Source organism: Colobus angolensis, unplaced genomic scaffold (assembly GCF_000951035.1).
Source record: "Colobus angolensis palliatus isolate OR3802 unplaced genomic scaffold, Cang.pa_1.0 Scaffold369, whole genome shotgun sequence".
Taxonomy (NCBI): Eukaryota; Metazoa; Chordata; class Mammalia; order Primates; family Cercopithecidae; genus Colobus; species Colobus angolensis.
The window spans coordinates 366,737-380,167 of NW_012117032.1; the positions used below are offsets into that span (position 1 = coordinate 366,737).

Sequence of the window (13,431 nt, forward strand, 5' to 3'; positions counted from 1 at the left end):
TGCAGGTTTTTTACATAGGTATACACGTGCCATGATGGTTTGCTGCACCCATCAACCCATCATCTACATTAGGTATTTCTCCTAACACTATCCCTCCCCTAGGGTCCTCAACCTACTGACAGGCCCCAGAGTATGATGTTTCCCTCCCTGTGTCCATGTGTTCTCATTGTTCAACTCCCACTTATGAGTTAGAATATGCGGTGTTTGGTTTTCTGTTCCTGTGTTAGTTTGCTGAGAATAATGGTTTCCAGCTTCATCCATGTCCCTGCAAAGGACGTGAACTCATCCTTTTTTACAGCTGCATAGCATTCCATAGTGTACATGTGCCACATTTTCTTTATCCAGTCTATCATTGCTGGGCATTTATCCAGTCTATCATTGCTGGTTCCACATCTTTGCTATTGTGAATAGTGCTGCAATAAACATAGGTGTGTATGTGTCTTTATAGCAGAGTGATTTATAATCCTTTGGGTACATATCCAGTAATGGGATTGCTGGGTCAAATCCATATGAACACTTAAAAGTCTTTCTTTCTCCCCTTCCCTCCCTACCCCATGTACTACGGAGTTTTCAACATGTAGAGCTTCCGCTAGCTTTCAGCTTATTGAGAGTACAAACTCATAATTAGAATTTGTTCCTTCTCTAATATTCGATATTATCCTTTATATTTCTGTCTTGTTGTTTATAACTACACATTGTCTCACACAAAGGCCACACTGTACAAATTTATTTAAGGTAGTCATTTGTACCAACCAAATTTAAAAACTGTATTTTGTCTATCAGGCACAATTTTGACCATATTAGTCTGATAGAGGATTTTCTCACAGCAATGTATATACAGAATAACAGTTATTAAATGCTTCCTCCCCAAAGCTGACTGTTTCTAATCCCATCATCATTGCACGCATCAACCTCACCGTGGTAGCTTCTGACAAAAGAAGAGAACTTTTCAGCACTTGCCCCCTCTGTTCCTTTAATTCAAAATTATTTTACAGAGGTTTATAAAATTTAAAATATGTTGAATTTGGGGATTTTTATATTAAGTGGGTTTAAAGAAAAATTTGTTAAATTCCTAATATAATAAAACTGGAATGCTTAATATTTTTCAGTTTAGAAACGTCCATACTTACAATAAAGTTCAAGAAGTCATTGCAGTTATTAAGTTGTAGTTTGCATCACCTAATTATTTACAAGTGATTTTTATTTCAATAGTGACTATGCATGGCATGTTTTCACCTATGGAAGAATTCAAAATTCAAAATTTTGAACTAGGACCTGCAGGGACTGTGTAACAGAGACCCTTGAACAATTCCGGTTCAACAGCCCATGGGAACATCAGCATTTGATTTATAGAAGAGCTTTCTTAGTCTTTAGATCTGTAGATTTGATAAACTGTCACTGTGAGCCGATGGTACTGAAGGACCTGTCACATCAGTCTACAAGAACATCTATGCATGTTATGATAAAGAAAAGACGATGAAAACATAAGAAGTCTTTTAATCTTCAAACTTTCACTACATTTTGAGAATCTTGCATCTTTGCAACAACTCTACTTGAAAATAGAATAAGCTCTTGGCCAATGTAGATTTTCAATGCCTTTAAAAATATGGCAGTTATCTCTTCCCAATTGAAAGAATTCAGAGAGAGAATATGCTGAGTACCCTGTATCCTCAAACAATCCTGCCTCAGTTTTTTAGTCAATTTTATTGTGGCTGCGACATCATTGGTGAACAGTGGTCAACAGTGGGGTTGGTCGCTTGTCACTAGGAAAGGAAGGTTCAACAGGGACCTTCCACTCCATGGAATTATTTATTTGGGCTACTACAAGAAAGGAAATAAAAACATGTGTCTTTATACTTTGGACTATATCATTATAATTGTTTCATCCTATGTCAGAAAATAGATGAAGTTTGTCTCTAAGGCCTCCCAGAATGAAAAGTTTCAAATGAAAGTCATCACTGTCCATCATCTCAGTATAAGATGGAGAGAGAGATAAGCAGTGACCAGCTGGAACTTAGGTGGTCCTTTTGTATCCTTCTTTCCTAAAATGAGGGGTCAGGAGTTGATGGGACCAGCTCGTTAATCTTTGAAACAGTTCAAGGAGGAAAGTTTAACCAGTAAAGGCTGAGAACATATTGGAAGTCATATTTGATTATGACATAATGTCTTGAGCAAAATATACATGGCTATGTAAATTTATATAAATATAAGTTATAAAATATAATTTGCCTGATATCTGCTCTTCAAAGTTTTAAACCTTCTACTCATTACAATCATGCATCACTTAACTACGCGGATTCTTTCTGAGAAATGTATCATTAGGTGATTTTGTGATTGTGCGAATGTTACAGTGTGTACTTACGCAAACCCAGATGGTATGGCCTACTACACAACTTGGCTACATGGTATGGCCTATTGCTCCCCAAATACAAACCTGTATTGCATGAATACTGTAGGCAGCTGTAACACAATGGTAAATATCTGTGTATGTAAATACATCTAAGAATAGAAAAGGTATAGTAAAAAACGATATAAAAGATGAAAACTGGCAAAACAGTATAGGCACTTACCATGAATGGCACTTGCAGGACCGGAAATGGCTCTGGGTGAGTCAGCGAGTGAGTAATGAGTGAATGTGAAGGCCTAGGATGTTACTGTATATCGCTGTAGACGTCACATGCACTGGACACTTAGGCTACACTACATTTATGAAGAATAATTTTGTCTTCAATAATAAGTTAACTTTAGCTTACTTTAACTTTTTTACTTTATAAACTTATTTTTTAAAAACATTTTGATTCTTTTGTAACAACACTAGGCTTCAAACACAAAGACATCGTACAACTGTACAATTATATTTTTCTTTATATTCTTATCCTATGAGCTGCATTTATTTAATTTTTTAACTTTCTAAACTTTTTTGTGAATAAATAAGACATAAACACTTTAGCCTAGGCCTACACAGAGTCAGGATTGTCAATATCACTTCTTTTTCCTTCACATCTTGTCCCACGGAAAGGTCTTTGGAGCATTAACATGCATGGCACCATCATCTCCTACGATAACAATGCCTCCTTCTGGAATCACTCCTGAAGGGTCTGTCTGAGGCTGTTTCACAGCTAACTTTTATATTTCATACGTAGAAGGAGTACACTTTAAAATAACTACTAAAAGTAGAGTATTGTAAATGCATAAATCAGTAATAGTCACTTACCATTATCAAGCATTATGTGCTGTACATCATTGCATGTGTTAGGCTTTTATACAAGTAGCAGTCTAATGGGTTGGCTTATGCCAGCATCACTGCAGACACGTGAGTAATGCATTTCGCTATGATATTATGATGGCTGCAACATCACTAGATAATAGTAATATCTCAGTTTCATTTTAATTTTACTGCACTGCCCTCATACATTTGGTCCATCATAGACCAAAATGTCATTATATGGCCTGTGACTCTACCTTGTAAAAAGAACCTAGTAATTTATGTGAAGCCTTGCAGAGAAAGGAATCTCCCCTTCTCATTGGCCAAAATTTATCTTAAGACAGACTGTAACTTTTTAAAACCTCCCTGCAGTTCTTTTCAGATTTTATTTTATTTTTTTAAATAGTCCTAAAGCTACCATTGGAAAGAATTATTTAGGAATATACACATGGAACAAAAATATAAAATACCATGTTAAAGTGATTCAAACATACTAACATATTTTCTGAGATAATGCTTGTGGCACCCAGGCAATAATTTTAAAATTATATGACTATCCGGAAGTCATTCTCCTTAACTTTTTGAATAAAGTTTTAATAAGTTTAAATATTTAACATTATTCTTTGATCATTACTAGTATTACTCTCTTTTGATATGAATTTGGTTGATTTTCTGATATTCCTAATTGAATGTTAGTAAACTGGAAGGGTCAAATACTGAAATGATACATGTCTGTTTTTATCTTTACAAAAATTCAAGAAACTGTAGATTCAACAGTAAAACTATCATGATTAAAGATGCATAATGATGCTATAGGTGGAGCATCCTAATCCAAAATCCAAAATGCTCCAAATTCTGAAATTTTTGAGCATCAACATGACACAAGTGGAAAATTCCACACGTGACCTCGTGTGATGTGTCACGGTCAAAACTTTGTTTCATTAAAAAAAAAGATTTAAAATGTTGTATAAAATTATCTTCATGCTATATGTATAGGTTGTATACGAAACATACATAAATTTCATGTTTATACCTGGGTCCTATCCCATCTCATGTATAAACAAATATGCTGAAATCTAAAAAAAAAATCCCTAAAGGGAAAATTCCAAAATCCAAAACACTTGGTCCCAGGCATTTTAGATAAGGGATAGTCAACCTGCAGTAAATATTTGTGTGTGATAAATATTAGATAAAACTTCAAAGGGCTTGTTTATCACAATTCTTCCTCTTCTTACTTTTCTTATCTAATTTTTTGGTGTTTCTATCTGAAATACAAAGTGTGCTATACTTTCATGTTCCCTCATGTGCTTATGTAGGGAAATCAGAATTTTTCTTTCTGATAAGTGGTTAATGAATTCAGATGACGGCAATCAGGAAAATCATGGGTCTATAGAGTGGAAGCAATTTCAGGACATTTGGATTAAGGATTTTTACAAAAAAGGATACTATGAATCATCCTTGGGCTTCTACCTGTATATTGATGCCAAATTATAAAATTATTATTTCTTCTTACAGAGTGGTTGAATAAGTAATATATATTAATGATTATTTTTAAATGCTTTTTGTAAAACTCGGTTGCATTTTAGAAAATTCAAATTTGTAAACTTTTAAATAAGATTATAATCCAAACATATGACTTCAGAAAAATACATATGTATGTGTGTATATATATTTCATAATGTATTTCAATGGAAATGTCTTGTGAGAGAGAAGAAAGTCCAAACATATGACTCTCATACATATGTAATCCAAACATGTGTAATCTAAACTATATATAATATATAAAATAATGCATTTCAATGGAAATGTGTGGGGGTGTGTGTGTGTATATGTATACACATATGTATATATAATGAATTTCAATGGAAATGTCTTGTGAGAGAAGAGAGGAGCGAGTAGCTTACGAAATAGGAAAATCACTTTTTAAAACTTTTATATTCAAACATTATAAGAAAGAACAGCATTATTAGAACTAAAAATGAAAAAAAAAAAAAGGGTCAGTCTGAACCCATGACTTGGTCAGTAAATACGCTTTTCCAGCTCTTTCACTCAAATGGTGAGCAGCCTTCATGGCACTTCAACTGCATTGAACCTCAAGCGCACTGATTCTTGACTTTAATCGAGTAAACATATATATTTACTCTATAACATATATTTAATAGAGTAAATGAGCCAGAGTTTCATGAGGAACAGCTGAGCTCCTTTTGGAGCCAAGATAACTCAAGATAAGCCCAGAACGTCTTGTCAGAAAGCAAAAATATTGTAAAGTTATTGGGAAGGATTGTTTAAAAAGATTGGGTTAAAGAGATATCTACTGGCCCAGCTATGACACTTTGAGCATCAAAAGGAAAAAGAAACACAGATCCATGGGGATGCTTAAAAGAGACACACAGTTGGAAGCCATAAATTGAGTCTGGATTCATCTAAAATAGAAATGTGTGATTCATGGGTGACAAGGGTCGAGTGTTGCAATGAGAAACAAACTGAGGCAGGAGAGAAGCTGAAAATTAATTTCCTAGAAGACATTTACAGAGGATTAAAAGTGTGCACAGATAAATTAGATGAATGCTTTTTTGTCTCTAGCTGCCTTTTCTCCTCTTAGATATTTTTTCATGCAAGATCATAATAGTAAGAGTTATAAAAAGTCACACATGAGAGTAATTGATGAGGCAGCAAAGAGTACAGAGCAAACTCCAGCAGAACAGTAGCTCTCTCAGTTCACCGTGACTCATGAGCTGTTGACCCTGGCCCACCAGGCAAGAGGTGCAGGGCAAGGGGACCTCAGAAGGTATACCAGACAGGATCTGAAAGATTGCCCCTGACATGAAAGCACACAGTAAGTAAAAGCAGTGTCTTCCGCGGCATTAAAATCAAGCTTTAGTCATAGGCATAACGTCTGTACATCATTGTCTAACACACTGAACAGTGACAACGGTAAGGTTTTTGTCTTTATTCGTTTTATCATCAAATCAACATCCTCTGTGCACAGGTGAGGACCCTAGTGCCCACAGAGATGAAATGATTTTCCCAGGGTCAGAACTTGGACTCAATCTTCGAACTCCCGGACCAAGGCTGTTTCCACGATACCAAGTCATCTCACTTGGTTCTGAAACGTTATGCATTTTTATGAATGAATACATTTTTATTTGTTGAATGTTTTTCAAAGGCTTTATATTTATTTGTCAAAATACTAACTTGAAAATACTGAAGCTTCACAATGATGTACTCTGAGCTATAATTTCAGTTTGGTGGCTTCAGAGCAGTTCCCAACTGGAGACTGATTTTGCTTTTGAGCGTATTCTTTGGAAATACCCGGAAATGCTTTTGGTGGTCATGCTGGGGGAGGGGTATGCTGCTGGTATTTATTGATGAGAGGCCAGGGATGCTGCTAAACGTTGCATAGGACAGCCCCTCACAACAAAGATGTATCCAGCCCAAAGTGTCAGTAGTGTCAAAAGTGAGAAGACCAGTTGTAGAAGATCATCCTAAGTTTGAATCTCAGGTCCGCCATCTACCAGCACGCAGTATGGTCACCCCTCCACAAAATCAGGATAATATTCCCACTTCAGTGTGTCAACATGAATATCAAATAATATCATATTCTTAGGGCTTATCCCGGATCCTGAACACTGATAAAGTTCTCAGCAGACAGTTGTTACTATCATGTCATTGAAGTGTAGTATCCTATGTACTAGGTCGTAAACTACTCTAGCGCTTGAAAAAACAGCAGTCTAAGACTCTGTAGTTGTTCTCTAGCAATTAATATTTACTGAGCTATCTAGATAAAGGAAGGAATTATTCTAGCTTAAATTATCTACACAAATGATTTTCCATATGAACTGAGGTATGACAGGTTACAACAGGCACCAGATTCCTCTGGCAAGCCTTTCTGAACTAAAATAGTGGGAGGAATAGTGCAGAAAGGAGTGGGCATGGGGAGGTGGGGGCAGAAAGGGATGACATCAAGGCCTCTGCATGTAGCCTGGACCTGGCATCTCACCTGCTGTTGAGCTACTGAGTTTCAGTGGCAATTTTCTGAGAAGGGAGGGAAACCTTGACCATTCTACTTCCCTGTAAAGTGCACCCAGAGCTGTGTGCAAGGGTGTGTTAATAAGCATTCCCTGAAGGTGGTGGTGAACGTGGTGATGATGACAATGTGAGGACCATTCAGGTACACTGCTATTATCTGGAATGTACTATGATGTTATTTGTGCCCAGGTAACGAGTCCTGAATCTGGGACGTCACTGGAATCTCCTTCTAACTCTCCTATCTCAACCGTATCTACGCAGGCAGTGGTTCTCAAACTTGCAGGTGCACCTGGAGAGCTCATTAAAACCCAGAGTGCTGGGACCCACACCCATAGTTTCTGATTCAGTACTTCTGGGGTAGAGCCCAAGCATTTGCATTTCTAACGAGTTCTCCAGGCGGTGCTGATGATCCTGGTCTGGGAACCACACTTTGAGAACCACTGCACTAAGGGAAAACATCAAAGTTGCAGTGCTTGGAATATTTCTGCTGCCTCTTGGCTCACAAACAAGTGCTGCAAGCTGTGTGCTTTCTTCACACCCAAAGAGGGCCTCGTGGAGATGTGTGAAGATGTGACACCTTGTGCCCTCACGGTGACCTCCATTAACATGGGGACCACTGCAACGAAGTGTTCTCGTGGGAAAAACAATTTGTCCCAGTGATGAACTGCAAAAGCTGAGACTGACCTTATCAATCTGAGAGACAGAGTCACCTCGAGCACCCAAGCGGACCAGGGCCAGGGCAGCGAAGAGGCTCAGAGAAGAAAAGAACACATTTCCATTTCCTTGATTATCATCCATCTCTCTGAACAGGTTGAAGCAAAACTCTGCATTTGCTGCAGCAAGGGAGGCCATTGTGAAATGGACTGCAGCCTAGGGGACAATGAGAAAATGAAATTAGTTCCTGGTACATTTTCTAGGAATATTATATTTTTAGATGTATTTATTTTTTATAATTAAAACTTCATTTTTTCAGCTTTGGAGGTAATCATCACATAACTCTAACAAAAAGGGAAAAGTTCCCTTGGCCCAGTATCCTTGTCACTAATACCCTAAAACTATCTCTTCACGTTGGTGGACATTTCTATCCTCAGTGGCCTGTGAGTGGCCTGTTTCCAACTCCCAAGCAGATACATTCATGGGGCTCACTATTTCTCAAATCACCCCAGATTTCTGAACTGAAAGAGAGCAAAAGTAAATATTACAATATTAGACAGTCTATTTGAGGCACTACAGCCTTTGCTTTCTAAACCACCTGTAATTCAATGCAATGTTAAATTTTTGAGGTTTAACACATCATTTTTAATCCATTCTCTCCATATGGCCTCTGTAAATTCTTAGAACAATCATACATTCTACTTTTTTTTTTTTCCTAATTTTAAGTGTTATGCATCATTGGTCCCGTAAATGTATTAATTTGTTTAAAACCATTTCCTGATTTTTGGAATACAAAATGTGATTATCAGAGTACAGATCAAGAAAATGCACAAGACTTTTCAACACATAGGCCTATTTCTTGCTAGAGAACCCAGGGTGCAGTAACAAATTGGAGATTGTCTTCAAATTCACGATGTTGTTTCTGAAATACAGAGGGCTACCACCACCATGGAATTCTTCAGGGATCCACTTGGGTAATTTTTTTTTGCAGAATTTCTCCACAACTCAAATTGATCTCAAAATCACAGTTGGGGTTGTCTCAGACTAAATGAACTTACATGAATTCTCCAAATTATTCCTCATGAATGTCCAATAATATTACATCTGATGGTGTGGCAGGTGCCGGGTGTTGCAGATGCCAGGAGTCACAAACCCTTAGGGGACTTCATCCAAGTCTCAATGCTGTTGCTACTATTGCTAGTAGTTGTGTGAACTGGGTCAAGTCTTTAATTTCTCTGAACTTCTAAGTTTCATCTTGTTCAGTGAAATGATCTATGTACAGGATCTAGCATAGTGATTCTCAACAGAAAATCATACCTCCTTGTACCTTTTGTCCCATAAGAAGAGCACACATAGGCCTCTGGGGACTGGCATGCTGTGGGTGAGGAAGGGGGTCACAAGGAGGGAAAGCCATGCAGTCTGAAAGAAGAATATTCTAAAATTGCCATTGTGTTGGCTTTGTCGCAGTCACAAATACTTAAGGCCTTTTAAATTGTGAATGAAATTAAAATAAGTTTTTTAACTTTTATTATGTCAAATGGGAGTTTGAGTTTGAAAAATAAAAAAAAAAAAAAACTTTTCTAGTACAATGCGTGATCCTGAGTAGACATTCAATGAATTGAAGCTGCTGCATTTACTATTTTCTGTAAAGTGGTAATAGCCTGTCCTGTCCTAAAAGACAGCAAACGTTTCCAGAAAGAATGTCCCTGAGGGACCCATACTCTGCACTGTGGAATTCCAAGCACAGAGAACACCACCGAGGCATGATGCCCTACATGATGCTGTTTTCCAGGGTCAAATTTAGCTATGTAGAATTCGTTATAAGTCATACTCCTCAGTTACACCCAGGCACACAAGGTGAGAAAATCATTTGCACCCCACATATCTTTAAGAAAGAACACCTATGTTCTTTCAAAAGTCACCCAGAAAAAAAGTGTGTTGATTTTATACCTAATCCAAGTAATCCAGGGTAAAAAGCTGTGGCAATTGTGATGAAAGCTACAGGAGAAACTCTTTGCAACAAAGGAGATGAGAAACAATGCCAGTTAGGGCTGGGTACACAGGATGGGAGTTGGCAGGAAAAGGACAGCTTTATACAGTGAGTGATATTAGCAGTGCCAAAGGCCCTCAAACTTTTAAGGGATTCAAATCACATTTTATTTTATTTATTTTATTTTTTTTATAGTACTCATATTTTTTATTATTATTATACTTTAAGTTCTAGGGTACATGTGCATAACGTGCAGGTTTGTTACATATGTATACTTGTGCCATGTTGGTGTGCTGCACCCATCAACTCATCAGCACCCATCAACTCGTCATTTACATCAGGTATATCAGATCATATTTTAGACCTAAAAATAAGTATTCCTTCTAAAACATGAAAAAAAGATTAAAATTAACAAGTTTACAATATCTGAAAACAAAATCTATGCTGATGTTTCTATTTAATTTAGTATTCGTAAGAATTTCATTAATTTTAGAAGGCAATTGTGTGCTGGATTCTCTCCATCATAAAGAATTTCCAAGGCTTCATGCTGGTTGCTGAAAATCAGACAGTAGTACATGAAATCAATTGTTCTTAGGAAAGCAATTTCGAAAGCAAAGTCATATTAATCCTTTCAAAGTATTTACAGTGAAAATTATATTTAGTAGAAGATTGGGTGTATTGTAACGTTTTGATAAAATGTGAGCTAGAGCTTTTGAAATAAGACCTGAAAGATTTTTAAATGACCCTGTTTAGAAACCTGCTTGCACGGGCCAATGGGTGTCTGGAAGCTATCATGCCCAAAGTGCAAAAATACACTTTAAGGTACATTTCTCTTTGTTGAAGTTCCAATTCTTCCTGTTGTTTTACAAATTATGCCTTACTATTTTAACCTTTGGGGCAAAAAAAAAAATTTATACTTTTGAGTAGTATTCTTTAATCACTTTCTAAGCACCAATCACACATTTTCACATTCTAAACTTTCAGGCATCCTATTTCCATGCTAAATTATTAATGAAACTATAATCTTATTAAAGAAAAGAGAAGCTACGCAAAATGTGTTCATTCGGGATACAGAGTACATAAATGTTTAGCTTAGGTAAGTTTTATGGCAGAGAAATCATACTAGAAAAAAAAATCATGACAGAGAAACATGAGCCAAGGCATTCCTAGATAATTATAAATTCTCAAGTCATAACTCTTAAAATGATAGATGATACTAAATAGTATATACTTTAACACTCTTGTAGAGACATGTTCATGTATGTTTAAAATAAATACCAAAAAGTATGTTCCATTTCACGTAATTATTTTTATTATCTTTCTCTATGCAGGTGCACTGTTTAAGTTCCAGGAATAAAAGTAAGATTTGTTTCTCCTCATCTGATATAAAGTCTGATTCTCATTGGCAAATAAACAATTATATTTAAGGCCGAACTGATGGTTTTACACACCAAAGTTTTCATCAGGTGACACATAAATAAAAATTAGCACGAGACCAAAACTATGATTTTTCCTTTCACCTATAAATACTTTCACAGCAACTTAAATAGATAAAACATTAACAAAAAATAAACTAAGTTCAGGCAAGCCACCAACAGCTACCAATTGACTTGAGTCCCAGTTAAATAACTAAGGAAATCGAAAACGAAAACAAATTACATTAAAGCTACCTAAGGAAGATGTCAGTGTGACACTACCCAGTGTTTCATTGTCTGGACATGGCAACGCAGGAAAGTTCTTTTCAAATTATAAAAGAGCTTGGCTTTATAGTCTAAGTTTTCATTTTGCTAAAAATATATTATATTCTTCCATGTCTTGCATAAATATTTTAACTTAACAAACAAACATGCAATTAATTTATAATTTTAGAGTTCACACAAATTAGCAAGTACTAATGGATGTTTTTACATCCCAAACTTCAGACTTGAGGGTCTAAAAGTCCATGGCAGCCTGAAGCCTACTTGATTCCTTATGGTCTATTTTAATCTGAGAACTTTTTTATACTTTCATCCTGTAGCCAATATATTATTTGTGTCAAAACAACAATAAAAATAGATATTTTCTCACTAAAGGTTCTTTTTAAAGTTTAATAAAAAATAAATGGTAGTTTTTAAATAACGCATAAGAAAATTCAGGCACAAAACACATTCAATGAAACATGAAATTATGATACTATTTTATGGACCTAACTTATTACACCTAACTGATTATGTGCCTTAAATGCTTGATAAAAATATTATCTAGTCTTAGGATACTTTTGCCTGTACATAGAAAATTAATTATAGTTCATGATACATTATTTTTTAAAAAGTTTTACATTTACTGAATTAGGATTATATTATAGGATTATATATAGGAAAGAAATGAATAATCACTTGAATGTGAGTAATTTTTATTCTTATCAATAAGTCAAATACGATGCTACACAGATACTACGCTACACATATACGATGCTACACAGATACACAGATGCTACACAGATACTACTGGGAGAGATATTTTAAAATCTTTGTATTTCTGTTAAAAACATAGTTTCAAATTTTGATAAGCCTCTAATCAAATTAGTATATTATGCACTTAAAAGAGTTCAATTCTAATCTCAAAATTTAGTATATTCCAACCTATAATGCCTTAAATAAGAACACAGGAAATATAGAATCTCGATTTGCACATAATCCCCACTTATCTCTTCAAAGATGGAACATAAATTTTTCAGCTGTCATCCGATTCCCATGGCATTCTCCCACAACACCGCTTAAATCAGTCATAGACAAGCTGTAAGGTGGAGAAGCAGACAAGAAGACCAGTATCCGATTTGGATATTGTTTATGAGTTTAATGTCTCAGACACAAAGTAACCAAGATCTCTCTCTCTCTCTCTCTCTTTCTCTGTGTGTGTGTGTGTGTGTTTGTGTGTGTGTCTTTTTTCGAAGGATCTGGCCAGACTTTAAATTATGAACTTCAGAAATATTTACCTTACTGTCTTCATAGAGGAAGTTGGCCGCTGGTTGGGTGAGTCTGAAAGAGTTCCTTGCATTACTCTGAAATATAAAGCCTCTGACTCAGACACTCCCTACTTTTTTTTTTTTTTATGATGGCCATGATAGTTTTAAATAATGTCATTAAAATGAAAATGTTCAGGTGCTTTATAGAACAATTTAAAAGAAGTCTGTAGAATATTAGCTACAGCTCTAATTCAAAGTAGTCAAATATATATTTTTAATGAATCAAATTTTAGCATGAAATGTTATTTCATTTGATATTTAATATCACGTCACATTTTTCTGTAGTAAATTTAGATATCCCTACATTAAGGCACAACTGGCACTTCCTACATGTGGAAATTCAATTACTGATTTTTGTTGTTGTTTATTTGACTCCTCCCTGCTCCGATTTTGGTGTTTGATGAACACAACTGAGCCCTACCTGGAATAATTCATATTCTGACATCTATAAATTCAACTATCATGGAGGAGTAGCACTGCCGTCCCAGACAGGTGAAGAAAGCAAAGTGCTATAGAATAGAGTGGGCCTTTTCTCATCCATAAAATAAA

General features: G+C 35.8%; 1 protein-coding gene across 4 annotated transcripts in view; it reads right to left on the reverse strand.

Annotated features, from left to right (window-relative positions):
* The window catches only part of SERPINB7 (serpin peptidase inhibitor, clade B (ovalbumin), member 7), a 55,298-nt gene that overhangs the window by 14,950 nt on the left and 26,917 nt on the right, over nt 1-13,431 (reverse strand). For 3 of the 4 annotated variants that reach the window (XM_011953578.1, XM_011953579.1, XM_011953576.1), the window contains exon 2: nt 7,919-8,104. In XM_011953578.1, coding sequence (XP_011808968.1) covers nt 7,919-8,086 — 168 coding nt within the window. In that variant the 5' untranslated portion in view covers nt 8,087-8,104. Of the gene's footprint in view, nt 1-7,918; nt 8,105-12,852; nt 12,896-13,431 lie in introns of those variants that run through there. The other variant, XM_011953577.1, reaches the window with a different exon arrangement.